The sequence below is a fragment of the Oncorhynchus tshawytscha genome, linkage group LG03, assembly GCF_018296145.1.
Source record: "Oncorhynchus tshawytscha isolate Ot180627B linkage group LG03, Otsh_v2.0, whole genome shotgun sequence".
NCBI lineage: Eukaryota > Metazoa > Chordata > Actinopteri > Salmoniformes > Salmonidae > Oncorhynchus > Oncorhynchus tshawytscha.
Genome location: NC_056431.1, coordinates 55,257,415 through 55,281,211, shown reverse-complemented (window position 1 = coordinate 55,281,211; position 23,797 = coordinate 55,257,415). Strand labels below are relative to the sequence as shown.

Here is a 23,797-nt window from a genome sequence, read left to right as displayed (position 1 = left end):
ATGCTGCCTGAGTGTAGCCTAACGGTTGGTCGTGGCTTATGAAACACAGCACACTAATCCCCCTTCCTTTCCTCGGCCACCACGCCCCTCCGTACTGCCTGGCCTGTACTGTGTGTGTTCGTGACCACTGGAGCCAGGCCCTAGACATCTTGCCCTGAATCAAAGCCTCAGAACAAACCCAGGAAGGGAGGGAAGGGAGACGGACGGGGCTGGCCCAGATTGGCCTGGAACACTGCCAGAAAGGGAGAGAGAGAGAGCGAGTACCAGTGGTGGTTCAGGCAGCATGGTTGTAGTTCTAGTCAGAGCAGGCTGAGTCTGAGACCACAGCAACTTTTTTAAACAACCGGTTTGGCTCTTTTGTTGAAATTAGAGCTTCTCAACAGAGCATAGCATATCTTGCTCTATCTCTTTCCTTGTCCTCTCTGTCTGTCTCCAACAGAAAGGTCCTAATAAGACTCCGGTGGCGGCCATAGTCTTGACTAGCCTGCTGACCATGGCTTTCATCTTCATCGGACAGGTCAACGTCCTAGCCCCCATCGTCACCATCAACTTCATGCTCACCTACAGCTTCATTGACTACTCCTACTTCAGGTGTGTGTGCGTGTGTGTGCATTGGGCATGCATGTGTGCTGGAACCAGATCCTAGACATCTTGAATCAAAGCTGACTTTGACTACTCTTACTTCAGTGTGGCGATGACCTATAACCTCCAGCCCAGAGAGAAGAGGGTTGGTCCTGCCAAGAGGCCTGGGACTGGAGCCTCATCCTTCACAAACCATACATCCAAGCCCCTCATGACCACCACCCACCAGGTTTTTTTTTCATAAGTCAATACATTTTTCTAAATTCTGTTAAATGTTGAGTTCAGTCGTTTAAGTTCAATCAAGGGTAAATCAAGTGTCAATCAAAATTGATGCAAGAAAAGGCAAAAACTAAAAAATGAATATTCAGGTCAATACAATACATCACAAAACAATACTTTTTCCCCCACAACCCACCAGGGTTATGGTACAGAGGGGGATGTTTCGAGCCCAGGGAAGGGGACTCTGTTAGAGTTTACTAGGGATATGGACCAGATCTTTCCCCTGCCCAATGGTGGTGAACAGGAGGAGACAGAAAAGGACAAGGCCACAGAGAAGGTTTCCATGCCAGGCCTGAGAGGCAGGATCAGGAGGGTGAAAGCCCCTGCCAAGAAGACTCTGATGGACAGCTTTGGGCTAGACCTTAACAGCAATGCCTTCCCTAGTGAGGGAGATGGAGAAGGAGATGGAGGGGTTGATCCGGCTCCCCCAGGTCTAGGAGAGTGTATCTTCCCCCAGGAAAGACCTGGAGAGCCCAGCCCAGACCCGGAGGAAGTGATACAGGACAAGACCCTCCTTCCCGGTCGTAACCCCATAGAGCTTGACCCTCCAGGGTCACAGAGACAAAACACTGGTGAGGAATACTTTGACTTAGAATTTTTGTTCACTTTTGACATTTGTTAGTGGTACCATTGGGCACATGGTGCACAGCTCTTATTCAGTCAACTTCATCACTCCCTGTGTGTGTGGGCATGCAGGAGTGTGTGTGTCGGCAATCTACGACATTCTCTACCTAATTTGCAACCATTTACCCCTTCATACAGCACACTGTGATGTAATAGTGAAATAGGTTATTGAATGTCTGGATTGTGTCTACCTTTCTCTTATAATGCCTGTTGTTTATACTTCATTCATTTCTGTACATATGATGGCAGGTTCTGACTGTAAACCAGACTACCAGGGATCAGAAATCCAACTGATGCCTGATTCCTTCTATGCCAAATTCTGCAACCACTGGATTGCACTGATTGGTGTAAGTAATTCAGTAAAACATGCAGTAAAACATGTCTGCCCTATTGTATCTTCTTGATTACTTCTGTTTTCCCCCTGTGCAGGCATTATGTTCCATCCTGATCATGTTTGTCATTCAGTGGGTCTACGCCTTGGCCAATATAATAGTCGCCTTGGTCCTCTTCCTCTACATTGGAAAAGCAAGCCCTGGACTTCCAATAGGTGACTATCCATCCATGTCAACAACTGTCACATTCACACATCTCTGTGCATTTCTAATACAAGAAAGTATGTGTCAGTCACTGCTGAAGCCTTCAGTTACAGTCTCTCAGCCACACAGCTGTTCAGCGGGATAGTTAGAATACCTGAGTTAGAGGATTCTGCAACTCTGTGATATACAATCTCCCCTCCATACAATACCCTACTTTGCTCCACTCAAGAATGTGACAGAGACATAACGTAGATCACACATGCACACCACACATGTCATAGTTAAATGGTTTTCATATTTTACAGGTCACACGAATATCTCCTACTGTATGTCAGAGGAATATATTTTTATTCTGGAGTGGCAATCTTTAGCTTATTGAATACATTGAACTTAGATGTTTTGTTTTTGAATATCAGCTAGTAATTGATGGCTTATAATATCAGCTAGTAATTGATGGCTTATAATATCAGCTAGTAATTGATGGCTTATAATATCAGCTAGTAATTGATGGCTTATAATATCAGCTAGTAATTGATGGCTTATAATATCAGCTAGTAATTGATGTATCATATTTATTACAATGTTTTTTTTGTGTGTGTATTTACAGGAGTGGCATCTCGTTTCAGCTTTTTCAGATGGATTAAGACAACCCTGAGTAACCTAGGAAGGTATACAGCATCACAAAAACTTGTATAAAATGAACATCATTCATCATGTTCATCATTCAGCTTTCTAGTTTGATGTTTAGCGATGTCTTTAAAGGCAGACACAGTGAAAGGACGTTGCCTAGAGCAGCACCGCAGGTATTGAGATGAGCGAGATGCAGGACTTGGCTCTCACAGTCACAAAATAGTGTCTGAGCATGTGCACAAGTTCTCCTCACGCTTTTCACAACATGGGAGCTACGGAACCAAAACAGCGAACAACTTGAGCCTCACACTTCAACGCTCTTAGTTGTATTGAAAATGAACCCACTATGCTGTTTACTTTCTGTATCTACGTCATATCGATGAGTCTACCTTTAAGACCAAATATGTAGATAATTGCTATATACAGTATAATCATTAAATATAGTAGACAGAAGCAGTGAAATCATCGTCTTGGTAAACAAGTTCAGGAAATGTTCAGGAACTCATGAGACTGATTTAAGAGGAGACCGGGATTGAACTCCGGTCTCTGGGGAGGCATACATGTACCTAGACCTCCAGACCATGGAGCCTGTACATTCTATTCTAATTATTCTAATGTCCTTTCCTTCAGGGGTGAGCTTCCTCGGGACCAGATTATCGTGACACCCTCTCTGTCAGGAGTCGGCATGGAAACTAGGCAGCTGACAGAGGAAAACCTGGACTTTGCCTCTCGGGACCGCTACCACCAGTCTTCCTTTATCGAACCAGACAGGATGGCGCACCTACAACTTAACTAATCACCACACCACTGGATGGCTGGTCCCATCACAGACCATAGTAGCCTGGTCCAATATTTGTTTGGGATGTCTTGCCAACTTGTTACAATGACCATAGGAGTTAGCAAAACAGCACACAATGATCTGGGACCAGGCTGAAGTAATGTCTCATTCTAGAAATTATAGACAGATTATAAACAGTCAAGCTGAAATCAGTAGTCGTACTCTATGACATCTGGATTTGTACAGGTCTCTGTGACTGTGGCAATGCATTACATGTTTTCACAATGCATTCCTCTCAATGATGTGCTCAAATGGTTCTTCTCTATTTATTGTGTCCATTATCATTGAATATATAAACAATACATGTTATTTTCTTCAAATCTATGTTTGACCTCTGATTAAAATGTCTGGCATCATCTGCTTGTATGTTGATGAGGGTGGTGCAACATTTTCAGCTGATTTGCAATTTTGTGGCTTGCAACTTTGTAACATCAAGTCGACGTTTCATCTTTGAGGTCTCAACTCCACACTTGTGGCATGCATGTCGAGTTTACTATTGTATCTTACATTGAAGAAATCAATATAAAGTAACAGAATCAGAGATTCGGGATATTCTGAAGTCTAGTAGAGTGTAACAATAGGTTAGTCCGCGGACGGCCAACTGGGATTTGGGTGGAAACTACAATCGCTGATCTGTGTAGGAGGAGCTAGGCGCCTCGGATGTGATAACATGCTTATTTTTCCATCACCACCATGGTTATCGAATTTATTGCCCGTCATCGGATCAATAGGTGTTTCGGGTCTCCGAATGGATTTTTTTAAATGAGAAATTACTGAAGAACACAATTTCCAATGTTGGCAGTGGGCCACTCGCCGCTTCTTGTTTGGAATATACTCCTGCCTTCCGATTTCGTGTCGTTTTGATTATGGAAACGTGTTCTTTGAGTCACGTAGTCCTAGCCCGTCTTTTTCTTGTGGTCCTCTTGATAGTTCTGAGGCCCATCAATGCGTGGACGTACACCTCCAGCACCAACGATATGGATAGGACACTGGTAACGAGGGGATACTTTTCTCCCAGCGTTACGAACTCTGAAGAAATAACTGCCTTACCAAAATACTTGTTTACAACTTCGGGAACTTCTAAAGACTTTAGGGAGGTATCATCGCCATCACCTGGAACAGAACAATACCACCGAGTCCGGCATTCTGATGACAGTGAGACCCGGACATTGAGTGAAGACAAATTAGGTAAGGTGTAGTAAAATAGGCACCTACAGACATATGGAAGAGGGTGGGATTCGCAAACAGGTCAATAGTTCTACACACTGTCCCATCCCTGTATGTGGCACGGATCGCCCGCGGTGACAATATTTTAAGTGTCGGTGTTTTTTGTTGTTGTCAGACTATTTAAATCTCAGTCGTGATTTAATCATTGTATATACAAGTAAACTACAACGGACTATTTATTGCATGTTTAAAGGCTGCTTGATCAATATCCCGCGGTCTATTTAGTCTAAATTAAATAACAGCATTGAGGTAGAAAAACCCAGAACAAGGTCCTGGGCTGGCATGGTTACACGTGGTCTGCGGTTGTGAGGCCAGTAGGACTTACTGCCAAATTCTATAAAACGATGTTGGAGGTGGCTTGTGAAAGAGAAATTAACATTAAATTCTCTGGCAACAGATCCAGTGTACGTTCCAGCAGTCAGCTTGCAAATTGCACACTCCTTCAAAATATCTTTGGATTTGTGTTGTGACTGCACATTTGAGCGTGTCCTTTTATTGTCCCCAGCACAAGGTGCACCTGTGTAATGATTATGCCGTTTAATCAGCTTCTATAAATATGCCACACCTGTCAGGTGGATGGATTATCTTGGCAAAGAAGAAATGCAAACAAACAGGGATGTAAACAAATTTATGCACAGAATTGGAGAAAAATAAGCTTTTTGTTCGTATGGAACATTTCTGGGATTTTTTATTTCAGCTCATCAATAATGGGGCCAACACTTTACATGTTGTGTTTATATTTTTGTTCAGTATAATTCATCATAGTGATCATTTGAGACAATATACTAAAATGTGCTTTGCAGCTAATGGCCTAACAGTAGATTAGAAAAATACACCCTGTACTGAACAACTTCTAAGGTTTACCTTTCAAACCAATGAATGTCTTTGTTGACTCTTGTTTCAGCACTCAGCCAGAGTTTTGGAAATGTTGTTTACCTACATAAATTCTTATGAGGTATTGTCAGTGAGTAGATGTGGAGAAAGTGTTCACTTTTCCGGTAATTATTTGCCCAGACTTCATTAGAGAGTAGAGCTATTATATCCTCCTTGTATGCATAGGTTACTACGGCCACTACCAAGAGGTCTGAACCTTTATGGCACAGGGGGCAGTGTGCTTGGCTGTGAACTGCACGTGCTCTGGTTCAAGCACCGTTTTCCCTTCTCAATCACTACATCGGATTGGTGGTAACAGCTGTCTCAAGCCTTTACTGGAATTGAACCTCAATCTGCACAGGGGTCGAGGTCCGCTTCTTGAGAAGGTGAATAGTCTGTCTCTGTATATAAACGTAACAGAGTGCTTTCTGTTATGCCCCGAGCAGGGCGCGAACCAGCGATCTTCTGCAAAACAACACACACTACACAACTCAAAGCCAACTGTCTTATCCAGCAGAGGTTGGCTTCAGATCTCAGGGAAGTGATTTTCTTTACAGATGTACTCCAGCCAACATGCTTTGGGGCAAATTTCACATCCACTATATAAGCTTGCTACAGTCTCTGTCAAAAGGTCTGAGTCTGGACCTTTATGGAACAGCCAAGGGTGTAATTTGGGACAGAACCCATTTCATCATCGTCATGAACTGGGAGCAACACAAATGATGGCGCTGGTTTAGAAAGAAAAAAAACTAAACACACACAAGCTAACTCATTGTGCCTGCCATACGGCTCCGGTCAAAAGTAGTTCCCTATATAGGGAATAGTGTGCTATTTGGGATGCATCCTAGGTCTCTCTCTGTGGACTGACTACACCATTGCTGAACTCTTCTTCCCTCTATCTGCGTACTGACTGTCTGACAGTTTGACTGTCTGAATGTGTCATTGCTATGTGTTACATTCAGGATGTTATCCAGCACAGGCAGCGCTCAGCTCTTCCTTGGCACTGGCAGTAGGTTATTGTTCCAAAGCCCTCCAGCAGCAGTGTTGAGTCAGTGCAGAAGTGCCAGGCACAAGCCTTCCCTACAGACAGGCAGGCTGTCAACAGGCTGCCGCAGAGTAGATAGGCAGATATTTCAGGCCCCGGACCAACTATAAACCAAGCTTTAGGCCTAGGTGGAGTTTGTAGGCCCTAGTAGTAGTGGTGTTATGGACAGGAACACTATTAAATAGCTTACATATAGTGTCTGCATGTGTAGGCCTAGAACTGCCATATCTTAGTATTAGGAGGTCTAGTCATATCTTTACAAACAGAAACATCATTGGCAACAAAAAAAATCAGCAATGGACTTACCAATGAAATGTCACATTTATGGGACTTTAACGAGATATGAACTGTTTTCCTAAGGCTTATACAAACTATGAGCCAGAGAGCCAACTCTGCCTCAACATGAACCCAACCGACATCTGCGATGTGACTGTATTTTAACGTCTATGGCTTCTGCTAGATCAGGATTAGGAAGGAAATGGCAAGGTCCCAAAGGCCTGAGTGCACCTCCATATTTAGGGCCCAGGCTTTTGTCAGGGTAGACAGGCCGGGCTGCCAATTGTTCTCCACCTAAAATCATTACATCCACAGGTAGTAACTCCTGGCAACCTCTTCCCTTTCAGACAAGACCACTCTGGGGTCATCTGGTGGCCTGATGTGCATTTTGGTTTTGGCTTTCTCCCCAACTCATTATGTTGGCCCTTGGGACAGACTGCTTTTCTTTTAAACAGAAAACTCATACCTATCATCCTTAATTGTATGTATTTATTATTCACAGCCACTGAACAAAACACGCATCTCTCCACGGTCTCAACCCGCGGGGCATCAGAAGGAACCCTTAGTTTGTCGAAAGAGCAGATGAGCTCTACCATTGTAGTGTCCACAGAGGCTACCACACATTGGGAAGACCAGACCAGACTAGCACCAGACCACCTACTAGAGACCTACCCTGGGCTTCGAGTGGACCTCAGGTCTGTGACACAAGCCAGACTCCCTCAGGACAGCCCTGATGCTGACAGCAGTCTCAGGCAGGACCAGTCGACGAACCGAGGCACCGCGGGTCTCGGAGAGGACCAGTCGGCGAACCGAGGCACCGCGGGTCTCGGAAAGGACCAGTCGGTGAACCGAGGCACCGCGGGTCTCGGAGAGGACCAGTCGGCGAACCGAGGCACCGCGGGTCTCGGAGAGGACCTGTCGGCGAACCGAGGCACTGTGGGTCTCGGGCATGGGCAGTCAACAGCCACTCTCAGACAGGACCAGTTGACAGACCTAGGAACCGTGGCTCTCCCTATCCCCATCCAAACTGACAGCACCTACATCTCCTCCACTGTGAGTCGAGCGGGAGAGAGGACTTTACTGTCTGTGATATCCAACAACACTTCCATGTACTCTGAGGACTCCAACTCCTCCTCCCAGTCACGGGCCTCCACCTGGAACCTCCCGACTGTCCGCACTGGAGCCGGGGCTGGGGCCGTCACCATCAGGATACCCTTCACAGGACCTGAGCATGGGCATGATGCTACATCTGGGTCTGACTCTTACCATCACACCGACTCCTCACAGGGTAAACAGCCCTCAAACTCTCTCGCTGTGTATATGTATGTCTGTGCATATATATGTACTGTATGCATATGCCTACTGGGGAGGATGGGATATGCAAAAGTATAATTACCATTTCTCATGTAGTAAATTAACAAATACATGTATCTCCTCCTCTACCTCTTCTATTTCTTTCTAAACAGAGTGGTCTGGTGGTTTCGCCTCCAGAGGGACCAACCCACTGACTGGACCTCTCAATGTGACCCAACAGCAGGACCTCACCTCTCTGGTTTCAGAGGGAACCCCCAACTCCACCCCTCCGCTCAGGGTGGTTGATAACCACAGCAGACGGGACACAGACACAACAGACTCTAGTCAGCCCTCCAGAGGCAGGACATCCCAGACAGAAGAGGGGGTTTTTGCTTCATCACAGCCCCCTGTGCTGTCGTCAGAAGAAGGCCCCAGCCACCCCAACACCTCTCAGGGAGGAGAAACAGATAGAGATTCTCCCTCCATCCTGGTCACTGGGTCTGAGACCTCCACCAAGTCCTCCACAGGTCCCCCTAGAACCTGGGGGGAGCAGGGTGAGACAGAGGGGGTCCCTTCGCTCCACACAGAGGACAATACTATCCTAGGCCTGGGTCTTACTACTGCTCTCCCAACACTACGAGATAGTGCCACTGCCCTGGATGACTCCCTGTCTCGGTTCCTCGCCACCCAGCCTCTCTTCATCCCCAAGACTCAGCGGCCGCCGGTGGCCACAGAGGTCCTGGTGTCCACCACACCTGTTACCATGACAATAAAGTCACAGGTCACCGAGGAGGAGCCCTACATTGTTACCATGGCAACCAGCACCACACCGACCCCGCCTCTTACTACGACGAGGATGGTTCAGCCCAGTACCACCACTTCCATTGAGGCCCAGACTCAGCCCACCATCATCCCTACCACCACTACCACGGAGACTACCTTGGGTTTCCAGAGCTCTGCTTCCACCCCCCAGCCCCCGGGCACCACTCAGACTCAGACCCAGACCCAAGGGCCCTCAACGGGGATGAGCTCCACCGACGTCACCACCTTGCACCTGGAGACCAGCACGGCCACACAGGGGGACACCACGGCCCACAGCATCACCACCACTGCAGCCTCCTCCTCCTACAGTTACAGCGTCCCCACCAGAAACACAGTGGAACTACACACAACAGGGAAACACACTGACAGGGGGACCACTGAGATAGAAGTGACCACCGCTCCAATGGACATCAGATCTACACCGCAGTCACCAGGTTTGTCAACACAGTATATCTTTCAATGCTTTGATTCTTCTGAAGTTAATTGAGCTGGAAAAGTGAAATGAAGATCCCAAAACCTAATGACTGTTTGGAACAATAAAGAAAATAGTTTCTTACAATGAACTGCATTGTTACAGTACGTTATTCTGAATCCTGCTCTCTTCTTTAGGTAGTGCCTGTGAGTCCGGCCCCTGTCTGAATGGAGGTGAGTGTCTACCCTATGGAGTGACTGGGTTCACCTGTGACTGTCTGTCATCATGGACAGGACCTACCTGCAATGAGGGTGAGCTCAACCTACAATTCCCAGCCATACTGTATGTGAGCTATTGGTGAAGTCTATATATTGCTAATGGTATTGAATGGTATAGTCTTTGTGGGGGGAGCGGGGTGCCTGCATAGTCAGCTGTATATTGTGTTGACCTGCCCTCTCTCCTCTGTCCTTTGTCTCTGTTGTGCTGTGTTGGTTCAGATGTGGATGAGTGTGAGAGTGGCCCCTTGGGCCCCTGTCCCAGTGACTCTACTTGTGTTAATACCAGGGGCTCCTTCAGCTGTGAGTGTCCCCTGGGTCTGGACATGGAGCACGGAAGAGACTGCACGCGAGGTACGGCTAAATAAACAGTACAGCCTTTGTTTACGAAGTCTCCTATGACAATAAAAATGTATACAATATTTAGGTTCTTATTTAATATCCAGTATAATAATACATAATAATAATATATGCCATTTAGCAGATGCTTTTATGCAAAGTGATTTACAGTCGTGTTTGCATACATTTTATGAATGGGAATCAAACCCACAACCCTGGTGGTGGCGCCATGCTCTACCAACTGAGACATACAGGACCAGTTTGAGTTCTAATAAAGTAAGACAGTTGCACTATAAATCTTATAGCTAAACATACTGTACATATCAGTACTCAATTTACAAGGTCTCATGTCATATAACAATGAAAATATAAACAATACTCAGGGCCTTATAGATTAGGTTATGGTATATGTTATGTTATTAGGTTGCACTCACTTTATAGAGGGGGTCTATATACAGTGTGTGCAAATGAGGTAAGATAAGGGAGGTAAGGTAATAAATAGGCCGTAGTGGCAAAATAATTACAATTTAGCAATTAAACACTGGAGTGACAGATCTGCAGAAGAGGAATGTGCAAGTAGAGATAATGGGGTTATGTTATTTGGTTATGGTATATGTTATGTTATTCGGTTATGGTATAGGTTATTGGGTTATGGTATTAGGTTATGGTATATGTTATTAGGTTATGGTATAGGTTATTAGGTTATGGTATATATTATGTTATTAGGTTATGGTATAGGTTATTATGTTATGGTATAGGTTATTAGGTTATGGTATAGGTTATTATGTTATGGTATATGTTATTAGGTTATGGTATAGGTTATTATGTTATGGTATAGGTTATTAGGTTATGGTATATATTATGTTATTAGGTTATGGTATAGGTTATTATGTTATGGTATAGGTTATTAGGTTATGGTATAGGTTATTATGTTATGGTATAGGTTATTAGGTTATGGTATAGGTTATTAGGTTATGGTATATATTATGTTATTAGGTTATGGTATAGGTTATTATGTTATGGTATATGTTATTAGGTTATGGTATATGTTATTAGGTTATGGTATAGGTTATTAGGTTATGGTATAGGTTATTATGTTATGGTATATGTTATTAGGTTATGGTATAGGTTATTATGTTATGGTATAGGTTATTAGGTTATGGTATATATTATGTTATTAGGTTATGGTATATATTATGTTATTAGGTTATGGTATATGTTATTAGGTTATGGTATATATTATGTTATTAGGTTATGGTATATGTTATTAGGTTATGGTATAGGTTATTAGGTTATGGTATATATTATGTTATTAGGTTATGGTATATATTATGTTATTAGGTTATGGTATAGTTTATTATGTTATGGTATAGGTTATTAGGTTATGGTATATATTATGTTATTAGGTTATGTTATTAGATTATGCTATTAGATGATGGTATATGTTATTAGGTTATGTTATGGTGTCAGTTATGGTGTAGGTTATGTTATTAAGTTATGGTATAGTATATGTTAGGTTATGGTATAGATTATTAGATTAGGTTATGGTATATGTTAGGTTAGGTTATTAGGTTATGGTATAGGTTATGTTATTAGGATATGGTATACATTATGTTATTAGATTAGGCTTTGTTATTAGGTTATGGTATAAGGTATGTTATTAGGTTATGGTATAGGTTATGGTATGTTGGGTTATTAGGTTATAGTATGTTAGGTTATTAGGTTATGGTATATGTTATGTTATTAGCTTATGGTATAGGTTACTATGTTATGGTACAGGTTATGGTATAGGTTATTGGGTTATGGTATAGGTTATTGGGTTATGGTATATGTTATTAGATCATGGTATAGGTTATGGCATAGATTATGGTATAGGTTATTAGGTTATGGTATAGGTTATTAGGTTATGGTATAGGTTATGTTATAGTATGTTAGGTTATTAGGTTATAGTATGCTATGTTATTAGGTTATGGTATATGTTATGTTATTAGCTTATGGTATAGGTTACTATGTTATGGTATAGGTTATGGTATAGGTTATTGGGTTATGGTATAGGTTATGGTATAGGTTATTGGGTTATGGTATATGTTATGTTATTAGGTTATGGTACAGGTTATGGCATATGTTATAGATTATGGTATAGGTTATTAGGTTATGGTATAGGTTGTGTTATAGTATGTTAGGTTATTAGGTTATAGTATGTTAGGTTATTAGCTAATGGTATAGGTAATTAGGTTATGGTATAAATTATGGTATATGTTAGGTTATGGTATAGATTAGGGTACAGTGGGGCAAAAAAGTATTTAGTCAGCCACCAATTGTGCAAGTTCTCCCACTTAAAAAGATGAGAGAGGCCTGTAATTTTCATCATAGGTACACTTCAACAAAAAAAATCCAGAAAATCACATTGTAGGATTTTTTATGAATTTATTTGCAAATTATGGTGGAAAATAAGTATTTGGTCAATAACAAAAGTTTATCTCAATACTTTGTTATATACCCTTTGTTGGCAATGACAGAGGTCAAACGTTTTCTGTAAGTCTTCACAAGGTTTTCACACACTGTTGCTGGTATTTTGGCCCATTCCTCCATGCAGATCTCCTCTAGCGCAGTGATGTTTTGGGGCTGTTGCTGGGCAACATGGACTTTCAACTCCCTCCAAATATTTTCTATGGGGTTGAGATCTGGTGACTGGCTAGGCCACTCCAGGACCTTGAAATGCTTCTTACGAAGCCACTCCTTCGTTGCCCGGGCAGTGTGTTTGGGATCATTGTCATGCTGAAAGACCCAGCCAAGTTTCATCTTCAATGCCCTTGCTGATGGAAGAAGGTTTTCACTCAAAATCTCACGATACATGGCCCCATTCATTCTTTCCTTTACACAGATCAGTCGTCCTGGTCCCTTTGCAGAAAACAGCCCCAAAAGCATGATGTTTCCACCCCCATGCTTCACAGTAGGTATGGTGTTCTTTGGATGCAACTCAGCATTCTTTGTCCTCCAAACACGACGAGTTGAGTTTTTACCAAAAAGTTCTATTTTGGTTTAATCTGACCATATGACATTCTCCCAATCTTCTTCTGGATCATCCAAATGCTCTCTAGCAAACTTCAGATGGGCCTGGACATGTACTGGCTTAAGCAGGGGGATACGTCTGGCATTGCAGGATTTGAGTTCCTGGCGGCGTAGTGTGTTACTGATGGTAGGCTTTGTTACTTTGGTCCCAGCTCTCTGCAGGTCATTCACTAGGTCCCCCCGTGTGGTTCTGGGATTTTTGCTCACCATTCTTGTGATAATTTTGACCCCACGGGGTGAGATCTTGCGTGGAGCCCCAGATCGAGGGAGATTATCAGTGGTCTTGTATGTCTTCCATTTCCTAATAATTGCTCCCACAGTTGATTTCTTCAAACCAAGCTGCTTACCTATTGCAGATTCAGTCTTCCCAGCCTGGTGCAGGTCTACAATTTTGTTTCTGGTGTCCTTTGACAGCTCTTTGGTCTTGGCCATAGTCGAGTTTGGAGTGTGACTGTTTGAGGTTGTGGACAGGTGTCTTTTATACTGATAACAAGTTCAAACAGGTGCCATTAATACAGGTAATGAGTGGAGGACAGAGGAGCCTCTTAAAGAAGAAGTTACAGTTCTCTGAGAGCCAGAAATCTGGCTTGTTTGTAGGCGACCAAATACTTATTTTCGACCTTAATTTGCAAATAAATTCATTAAAAATCCTACAATATGATTTTCTGGATTTTTTTCTCATTTTGTCTGTCATAGTTGAAGTGTACCTATGATGAAAATTACATGCCTCTCTCATCTTTTTAAGTGGGAGAACTTGAACAATTGGTGGCTGACTAAATACTTTTTTGCCCCAATGTATATGTCATTAGGTTATGGTATATGTTATTAGGTTATGGTACAGGTTGTTAGGTTATGGTATAGGTTGTTAGGTTATGGTATAGGTTTTTAGGTTATGGTATAGGTTATGGTATTTGTTATTAGGTTATGTTATTGGGTTATGGTATATGTTATGTTATTGGGTTATGGTATATGTTATGGTATAGTTTACTAGGTTATGTATAGGTTTTTAGGTTATGGTATATGTTATGGTATAGATTAAGGTATATGTAAATTAGGTTATTAGGTTATGGTATATGTTAGGTTATGGTATATGTAAAGTAGGTTATGGTATAGGTTATTAGGTTATGGTATAGGCTATGGTATGGTATATGTTATTAGGTTATGGTACAGGTTATTAGGTTATGGTATAGGTTGTTAGGTTATGGTATAGGTTATATTATTAGGTTATGGTATATGTTATTAGCTTATGCTATTGGTTATGGAATAGGTTATGGTATGTTATCAGGTTATGGTATAGATTATTAGGTTATGATATAGGTTATTAGCTTATGGTTTAGGTTATGGTATAGGATGTTAGGTTATGATATAGGTTATGGTATAGATTATGCTATATGTTATTAGGTTATGGTATAGGTGATGTTATTAGGTTATGGTATATCTTATTAGGTTATGGTATAGGTTATTGGGTTATGGTATATTTTATGTTATGTTATAGGTTGTTATGGTATGTGATTCGATTATGGTATAGGTTATGGCATATGTTATTAGGTAATGGTATAGATTATGTTATTAGATTATGGTATAGGTTGTGTTATTAGATTATGGTATAGGTTATTGGGTTATGGTATATTTTATGGTATAGGTTATGTTATGGTATGTGATTTGATTACGGTATAGGTTATGGTATATGTTATTAGGTAATGGTATAGATTATGGTATAGGTTGTTATTAGATTATGGTATATGTTATGATAAGAAAAGAGATTGCTAAACTTTTTGAGGTATTTATTCAATATCAAGCAGGATGCCTACATTTCATTAGATGAAAAGGTTGACTGTAAACTTTACAGACTGTCTTGAACCTTAGTTAACCACAGTGTCTGTTTTCCTCCATAGCAAAAACTTTCCTGGGAACGTTCAGTTTCAACGTCCCCCTGCTCTCCAGGAGCGCCACACTGCATGAGATCCAGAGAGAGATCAACCAGCTGGTAAGGAGCACAGGGACATGGTGGGGAGTAGGGTTGCAAAGGGAGGGAATATTCCTTGTGTATAACCCTGAATATTCCGTGTAACCAGTCATTTTAGAATATTTCAAGAATTTTGTACATTTGCTAAATTACCGGGTGTTTTGCAACCCTAGTGGGGAGAGAGAAATTACTATCACTGATATACAGTATACTATTGTGGATCTGTTGTAGTGAGGCAGCAAACCTGTTCAAACATGATAATAGATGTATTATGAATGGAAGGAAGGTATAGTTTATGTATTATATGGTGATTATTAATAATAGTTTAAAAATATCTATTTTACAGCTGAATGCCTCACTATCAATTCTGCGTGGTTACCGGCGCTCTTCTTTGAGTAAAAAGTGAGTTTCTTCTTCCCCCTTTCTTCCCCCTTTACTCTGAATGCATGACAACAAGCCATACTCTCTTGGTTCTTGTGTATTTTGTATGTAAAGCTTCCTAAAAAAAAGAACAATCAGGACCATATATTTAAAATGCCTTTATTGTAATGGAGTTTTCAATAGAACAAAAACTCTGACGCTTTCAGCATGACCTTGATGTGTTGGGATTTTAAATGGACTTCAAATCAAGTTTGCTGTGACGTGTGTGTTCCAGAGGGGAGGATGGAGTTCGTATCTCTGCTGTCAACATGTTCTCCATCTCTACTGATGTGACCAGCTCTGAGGTCTACCACATCATACAGATGTCTCTGAACAACTGTAACAGCACCGCTGGACACTGCCGAGTGGTGGTCACTCACCAACTTTCCTATCATGGTAAAGCACTCTCTCCCTGCCATCCTCACCTCTTTCCCCATAACCCCAGTCTTAAAGGGATAGTTCATCCTAATTTCAAAATGACTTATTTGTTTGGTTACCTTGTAAGCAGTCTGTTGGGACAAGGACATAATGCAATCCACGCTTTGGGCTTCAGCCACCATCTGCTAACTTAGGCATTTCCTAACCATAAAACAATGGAAGTCAATGTACGACATTAGCATGTTTTAAATAGCATACCTGGCCCTGTTACAACCATCCTTACCACACCTCTCTCCTCTCTCTGTCCCTTAGTTGAGAGTCTGTGTCTGGCCCAGAATATCCAGTGTCACCCTGAGCATTCTTTTTGTACCGACTCCAATGGGACAGCCTACTGCCAGTGTCAACCAGGGTACTTCAAACTCAACCCTGAGGATCAGTCCTGCATAGGTGAAGCCTGGGTCTGGGAGAGGGTGGAGGGAGAGGATAGAAGATAGGCCTCAGTCCTGCATAGGTGAAGCCTGGGAGAGGGTGGAGGGAGAAGATAGGCCTCAGTCCTGCATAGGTGAAGCCTGGGAGAGGGTGGAGGGAGAGGATAGGTCTCAGTCCTGCATAGGTGGGGCCTGGGTCTGGTGGAGGGAGAGGATAGGTCTCAGTCCTGCATAGGTGGGGCATGGAAGGATGGAGCGATCAGACGTTAGAGCACAACATAGCATTTCCTATTGACATGTTCCAGTAGCCCCTCCTCTCCTCTCGTCTTTTTTTCCTTTTGGTGCCAAGTGAATATGACCCTGGGTCAATCTTCTGTAAAATTCACTTCATTATTTTTATTTCATTGTAGCCAGCATCATATTGAAAAGAAAATGCATTATATAACTGAAATGTTCTTGTTTTCAAATAATTGTAAAATAACATTCCTTATCTTACAGAATGTGGTGATGGTCTGAAACGGGTCAATGGAACCTGTGTCAGGTAAGTAATGAGAACTCTAATCCATGGACCATTCTGTTAATTCATGCTTTGGTCTTTTATTTGGCTGTTTATATCTTTCAGGTGCACATTTGGATTTGGAGGATTCAACTGTGGAAATTGTAAGTAGGAGAGTTTAATAACAAATTAATAATTTAAAAAGTGTGAGGAAAAATATATAATTGAGAATCAAGACAACATAATCATTTAAGGCATCCTTCAGGATTGATCTTCTTCCCCAAAGTCAGATGAACCATAGTCACGGGAGGTAGGGGTGCTTAGGGTGCTGCAGCATCCCCTAAAGAATCTGAATGAAATCTGCCATCTGTAGCGCGGGCAAAACCTTTTTTATGCAGTCATAATCACAATGAAGCTCCAGAGCTCTATTTCCCAAAGAAAACTCACTTTTGTTGCTAGCGGTTTAGACATTAATGGCTGTGTTGAGTTATTTTGAGGGGACAGCCAATTTACACTGTTATACAAGCTGTACACTCACTACTTTACATTGTAGCAAAGTGTAATTTCTTCGGTGTTGTCACATGAAAATATATACTCAAATATTTACAAAAATGTGAGGGGTGTACTCTTGTGATATACTGTATAATCCATAGATGACAGTTTCCATTCAGGTCAAGACTGGCAGCCATTGTTAGTGTTCCCGTGAGGTTAACAGTCAAATTGCCAGGGTTACCTATAAGTAATTTAAAAAAATACTTTTAAAATCCTATTTCACACCATACATAACCTGCTGAATTTGCAAAATCACTTTTCTGTCATTTTGATTTCGGCACAAATTAAAATGTAGCACTGACTCGCCCATGAATTGATGTTCCAGCATTGTCTCAATGAAGAGTTTGGAGTTCGACTAGCAATGTAGGACATGCACGTGCAGTTACAAGCCTGCTAGAGTTAGCGGCAGACGGACGAGCAATATCCACCGTCGTAGTATGGATGGAACCTGAGCTGGAATGTGAAGCTGGCTAGCTGTAAAAAGTCTGAGTAGATCTAACTTGCTTTGCAGTTTACCATTCAGACCTCCAGTTTATTCATAATGTTTTGCGTTTCTACTAGTCTACAAGCTGATAGCTGTGGTGGTATCGCCAGCAGGGGGTGGTCTACTCCTTATTCTCATCATCGCTCTCATTGTCACCTGGTGCAAGTAAGACTCAATGACACTAGTACTGTTGTTATTACCATCTAATAACACAATAATAGAATTACAAAACCTAATTCCTTATTCTCAGTCCATGTTGTATTATATTTATCAAACTAATAATATCTCAATTGGAAAACTTTATTGTCCACACAATTTGGAAATCACTTAAGCGTTAATAATGATGTAATAACGCAATAATAACATGCAAATGTTTTACTAAACTCAGTCAACGTGCTGCCATTGAACTAATATTTGTCTGTCTATCTCTTTACAGGAAAGACAAGAATGACATCAATAAGATTATTTTCAAAAGCGGAGATTTTCAGATGTCGCCGTACCCAGAGTTCCCAAAGATTAACCGTGTTTCTATGGAGTGGGGGAGGGAAACCATCGAGTTGCAGCAGAACGGTAGCACCAAGAATCTGCTACAGATGACAGACATCTACTACTCTGTACGTATAGAAACTACTACTCTGTACGTATAGAAACTACTACTCTGTACGTATAGAAACTACTACTCTGTACGTATAGAAACTACTACTCTGTACGTATAGAAACTGCTACTCTGTACGTATAGAAACTACTACTCTGTACGTATAGAAACTACTACTCTGTACGTATAGAAACTGCTACTCTGTACGTATAGAAACTACTACTCTGTACGTATAGAAACTACTACTCTGTACGTATAGAAACTGCTACTCTGTACGTATAGAAACTACTACACTGTACGTATAGAAACTACTACTCTGTACGTATAGAAACTGCTACACTGTACGTATAGAAACTGCTACTCTGTACGCATAGAAACTACTACTCTGTACGCATAGAAACTACTACACTGTACGCATAGAAACTACTACACTGTACGCATAGAAACTACTACACTGTACGCATAGAAACTACTACACTGTACGCATAGAAACTACTACTCTGTACGTATAGAAACTACTACTCTGTACGTATAGAAACTACTACTCTGTACGCATAGAAACTACTACACTGTACGCATAGAAACTACTACTCTGTACGTATAGAAACTACTACACTGTACGCATAGAAACTACTACTCTGTACGCATAGAAACTACTACTACTGTACGCATAGAAACTACTACACTGTACGCATAGAAACTACTACACTGTACGCATAGAAACTACTACACTGTACGCATAGAAACTACTACACTGTACGCATAGAAACTACTACTCTGTACGCATAGAAACTACTACACTGTACGCATAGAAACTACTACTCTGTACGTATAGAAACTACTACTCTGTACGTATAGAAACTACTACTCTGTACGTATAGAAACTACTACACTGTACGTATAGAAACTGCTACTCTGTACGCATAGAAACTACTACACTGTACGTATAGAAACTACTACACTGTACGTATAGAAACTACTACTCTGTACGTATAGAAACTGCTACTCTGTACGTATAGAAACTGCTACTCTGTACGTATAGAAACTGCTACTCTGTACGTATAGAAACTGCTACTCTGTACGTATAGAAACTGCCACTCTGTACGTATAGAAACTGCTACACTGTACGTATAGAAACTGCCACACTGTACGTATAGAAACTGCCACTCTGTACGTATAGAAACTGCCACACTGTACGTATAGAAACTGCCACTCTGTACGTATAGAAACTACTACACTGTACGTATAGAAACTGCCACTCTGTACGTATAGAAACTACTACACTGTACGTATAGAAACTACTACTCTGTACGCATAGAAACTACTACACTGTACGCATAGAAACTACTACACTGTACGTACGTATAGAAACTGCTAGAAACTGCTACACTGTACGTATAGAAACTACTACTCTGTACGTATAGAAACTGCTACTCTGTACGCATAGAAACTACTACACTGTACGTATAGAAACTACTACTCTGTACGTATAGAAACTACTACACTGTACGCATAGAAACTACTACTCTGTACGCATAGAAACTACTACACTGTACGTATAGAAACTACTACTCTGTACGTATAGAAACTGCTACACTGTACGTATAGAAACTGCCACTCTGTACGCATAGAAACTACTACACTGTACGTATAGAAACTACTACACTGTACGTATAGAAACTACTACTCTGTACGTATAGAAACTGCTACTCTGTACGTATAGAAACTGCTACTCTGTACGTATAGAAACTGCTACTCTGTACGTATAGAAACTGCTACTCTGTACGTATAGAAACTGCCACTCTGTACGTATAGAAACTACTACACTGTACGTATAGAAACTGCTACTCTGTACGTATAGAAACTGCCACACTGTACGTATAGAAACTGCCACTCTGTACGTATAGAAACTGCCACTCTGTACGTATAGAAACTGCCACTGTACGTAAGAAACTACTACGTATAGAAACTAACTGTACGTATAGAAACTGCCACACTGTACGTATAGAAACTGCTACACTGTACGTATAGAAACTGCCACTCTGTACGTATAGAAACTGCCACTCTGTACGTATAGAAACTACTACACTGTACGTATAGAAACTGCCACACTGTACGTATAGAAACTGCTACACTGTACGTATAGAAACTGCTACTCTGTACGTATAGAAACTGCTACTCTGTACGTATAGAAACTACTACTCTGTACGTATAGAAACTGCTACTCTGTACGTATAGAAACTGCTACTCTGTACGTATAGAAACTGCTACTCTGTACGTATAGAAACTGCTACTCTGTACGTATAGAAACTGCTACTCTGTACGTATAGAAACTACTACTCTGTACGTATAGAAACTGCTACTCTGTACGTATAGAAACTACTACACTGTACGTATAGAAACTACTACTCTGTACGTATAGAAACTGCCACTCTGTACGTATAGAAACTGCTACTCTGTACGTATAGAAACTACTACACTGTACGTATAGAAACTGCTACACTGTACGTATAGAAACTGCCACTCTGTACGTATAGAAACTGCTACACTGTACGTATAGAAACTACTCTGTACGTATAGAAACTGCTACTCTGTACGTATAGAAACTACTACTCTGTACGTATAGAAACTGCTACTCTGTACGTATAGAAACTGCTACTCTGTACGTATAGAAACTGCTACTCTGTACGTATAGAAACTACTACTCTGTACGTATAGAAACTGCTACTCTGTACGTATAGAAACTGCTACTCTGTACGTATAGAAACTGCCACTCTGTACGTATAGAAACTGCCACACTGTACGTATAGAAACTGCCACACTGTACGTATAGAAACTGCCACTCTGTACGTATAGAAACTGCCACTCTGTACGTATAGAAACTACTACACTGTACGTATAGAGACTACTACTCTGTACGTATAGAAACTGCTCCTCAGTATGCATAGAAACTACTACTATAGCTGTGGTATATCAGACCGTATACCACAGGTATGACAAAACATTGATTTTTACTGCTCAAATTATGTTTGTAAACAGTTTATAATAGCAATAATACACCTCGGGGGTTTGTGATATATGGCCAATATAATATGGTTACGGGCTGTGTCCAGGCACTCCGTCATACCCATAGTATATTGTCTGATCAGCATCCAGGACCCAAACCAGGTGGTTTATAATAAGACAAACATATGGCATTTCTCCAGAAAACAATAGACAAACCAATTAGACAGAAGGGCCACTACGTTTGTTAATTTTGCTCCATGGCAGCAGGTTAGGATTAGCATACACCTCTCGCTCTCCTTCCTCCGCTGTTGACACTGACCACCTCATCTAATTTTCCTGTGTTGCAGCCTGCTTTGCGTAACTCTGACCTGGAGCATAATGGCCTCTACCCGTTCTCCGGCCTGCCGGGCTCCCGTCACTCCTGCATCTACCCCGCTCAGTGGAACCCTTCCTTCATCAGCGATGACTCACGACGCCGGGACTACTTCTGACGCCCAGCTACTGAAGATTGACTGCAACAAAAACACTTCACACTGATTTTGGATCATACGATTTGATCATATGATTTGATTATATGATTTGATTATATGTCACAAGCAATAATCCATAAATTATAAAAGTTTGCATGAATTCATAATGTGTGGAAAAATGTCTGTTCCACAAAGTGAGTGTGTTTTTGTGTGTGCACGCGTAGACACCCATTTGCCAACTGCTGTGAATTGTAGATTAACATTATCTTATTTTATTTCACTGAAAATACAGGTTGAAAAGACAAGCTGAACTTGTTTTGTGTGTGTGAAGTATTGTTACATTGTGAAGATATTTAACTACATATGAGATGGAAAAACATGTATGTCAGATGAGGAATAGATGCACCAAAGTGGTTTCATATGACAGATTGAATGATGGTCAAGGTCTGCTGCAGTCTGTTGGTCTGAACAGTAGAGCAGTTGTTATTTATTGAATATTTCAACTGTTAGAAATGTATGAAGACATTTTCAACATCTTGCATTGTATATACATTGCATACCCCACCCTATTCTATAAGGAGTAACATCTGAAGTTTGGACCATAAGAGTGTGTGTATATGTGTGTGAGAGAATCTTGGATGAATTCAGATCAATCACCATGCCAAGTTTCAGATCTCGTTGATTGTTTGCATAAATATGTACTTTAAAAACAGCAGGCTTAATTACAAATAGATGGAGTTTCCTTGTATGTATTTGTTGTCTTCCTTCTAATATGAATGGTCTCTTACCTCTGGCGTTTTAGTCAGTCATGTATTTAATAATAAATAAGATAAAGTTCTGTAAAACTGCCTGTCTGACTCTTTAAAAGTGATCATTCTGGGAAATTGTATTTGCATGATCACACTCAAACTTGGGGCCTATATTCTTGAAGTGTATCAAAGTAGGAGTGCTGATCTAGGATCAGTTCTGCCTTTTTGATTATAATGAATATGATTAAATGGCCATGGGGGGGGTCCTGATCCTAGATCAGCAATGCTTCTCTGAGACGGTTTATGAATACCGACTGTTGTTGATCTCATAGTGATATGTGAATTAGTGAATTATCTGCTACTTCCTCCCAAAGTGTGCACTTGTTCACTTCCAATCACTAATTTAAAGGAAATGACTGGTATAAGAAATAGGGTGGAAACTCCCAGTAGCCCATGTCTCCACCAATCTAATGTTTTAGATGTGTGGGAAGTTGTGAAAGAGTACACACTCCAGGAGAAAGGAGATTATATTGGGAATCACCCATACTGAGCATTTGATCTACTTTCATCTTCCATGTGGATGATTTCTTCATACAACACCAAGATTATTCCTGTCCACAGCTCTATATCATAAAGACACATCTATACCACAAAAAAATGGAAAGTAGTGTGTTTTTAAGCATACAGGAAGCTTATGCAATGCTACATGCAGATATTCCTTCCTTTTTGGTTTCTGTTGCTGACCAATCATTTACATATTTACCATGTAAATAGGTTGTATTTGAATTAGTTTTTATTATTGGTGCCTCAGACCCTCAGATATTGACAGGGTTTCTTTTCCATCACTTGAGCACCCAGAGTAACTCCCTGTAAACATACAATAAACCTCTGGATTTTCAGAAATGTCGTTTACCTATATCGTGATGGATGAATTGGCTTATATCATAGTCAACGGGCCTCTGGCTATTGTCAACATATTAGTCAACTTGTTTTTTGCTTTTTGCCTTTTCTGTCCACCGCGAGGCAGAGAGGGTCTCAAACAGCCTGTGAAGTTACTCCTGGGATTCTTGGTTTGCTGCACCACAATTTTCCTGGTCTCTCTTATCACGGTGGAATGCGTGTGGCTACTC

The 23,797-nt window shown here is 41.3% G+C and overlaps 2 protein-coding genes across 4 annotated transcripts in view; both read left to right on the top strand.

Moving 5' to 3' along the window:
• slc12a8 (solute carrier family 12 member 8) overlaps positions 1-3,845 on the top strand; it is a 35,578-nt gene extending 31,733 nt beyond the window's left edge. For 2 of the 3 annotated variants that reach the window (XM_024407497.1, XM_024407483.1), the window contains 7 exons: positions 440-591; positions 688-811; positions 1,001-1,433; positions 1,735-1,832; positions 1,915-2,032; positions 2,629-2,689; positions 3,282-3,845. In XM_024407497.1, coding sequence (XP_024263265.1) covers positions 440-591; positions 688-811; positions 1,001-1,433; positions 1,735-1,832; positions 1,915-2,032; positions 2,629-2,689; positions 3,282-3,447 — 1,152 coding nt within the window. In that variant the 3' untranslated portion in view covers positions 3,448-3,845. The remainder of the gene's footprint in view (positions 1-439; positions 592-687; positions 812-1,000; positions 1,434-1,734; positions 1,833-1,914; positions 2,033-2,628; positions 2,690-3,281) is intronic. The other variant, XM_024407489.1, reaches the window with a different exon arrangement.
• A 136-nt stretch (positions 3,846-3,981) lies between these two features.
• heg1 (heart development protein with EGF-like domains 1) lies at positions 3,982-22,763 on the top strand. The gene is made up of 14 exons (XM_042319688.1): positions 3,982-4,677; positions 7,413-8,198; positions 8,377-9,459; positions 9,635-9,748; positions 9,935-10,066; positions 15,019-15,110; positions 15,436-15,491; positions 15,745-15,905; positions 16,200-16,334; positions 16,814-16,856; positions 16,938-16,975; positions 17,925-18,012; positions 18,284-18,461; positions 21,796-22,763. Exons 1-14 carry the CDS (start codon positions 4,356-4,358, stop codon positions 21,937-21,939), a joined length of 3,372 nt encoding a protein of 1,123 aa, XP_042175622.1. The 5' UTR covers positions 3,982-4,355; the 3' UTR covers positions 21,940-22,763.
• Positions 22,764-23,797: the final 1,034 nt, after the last annotated feature.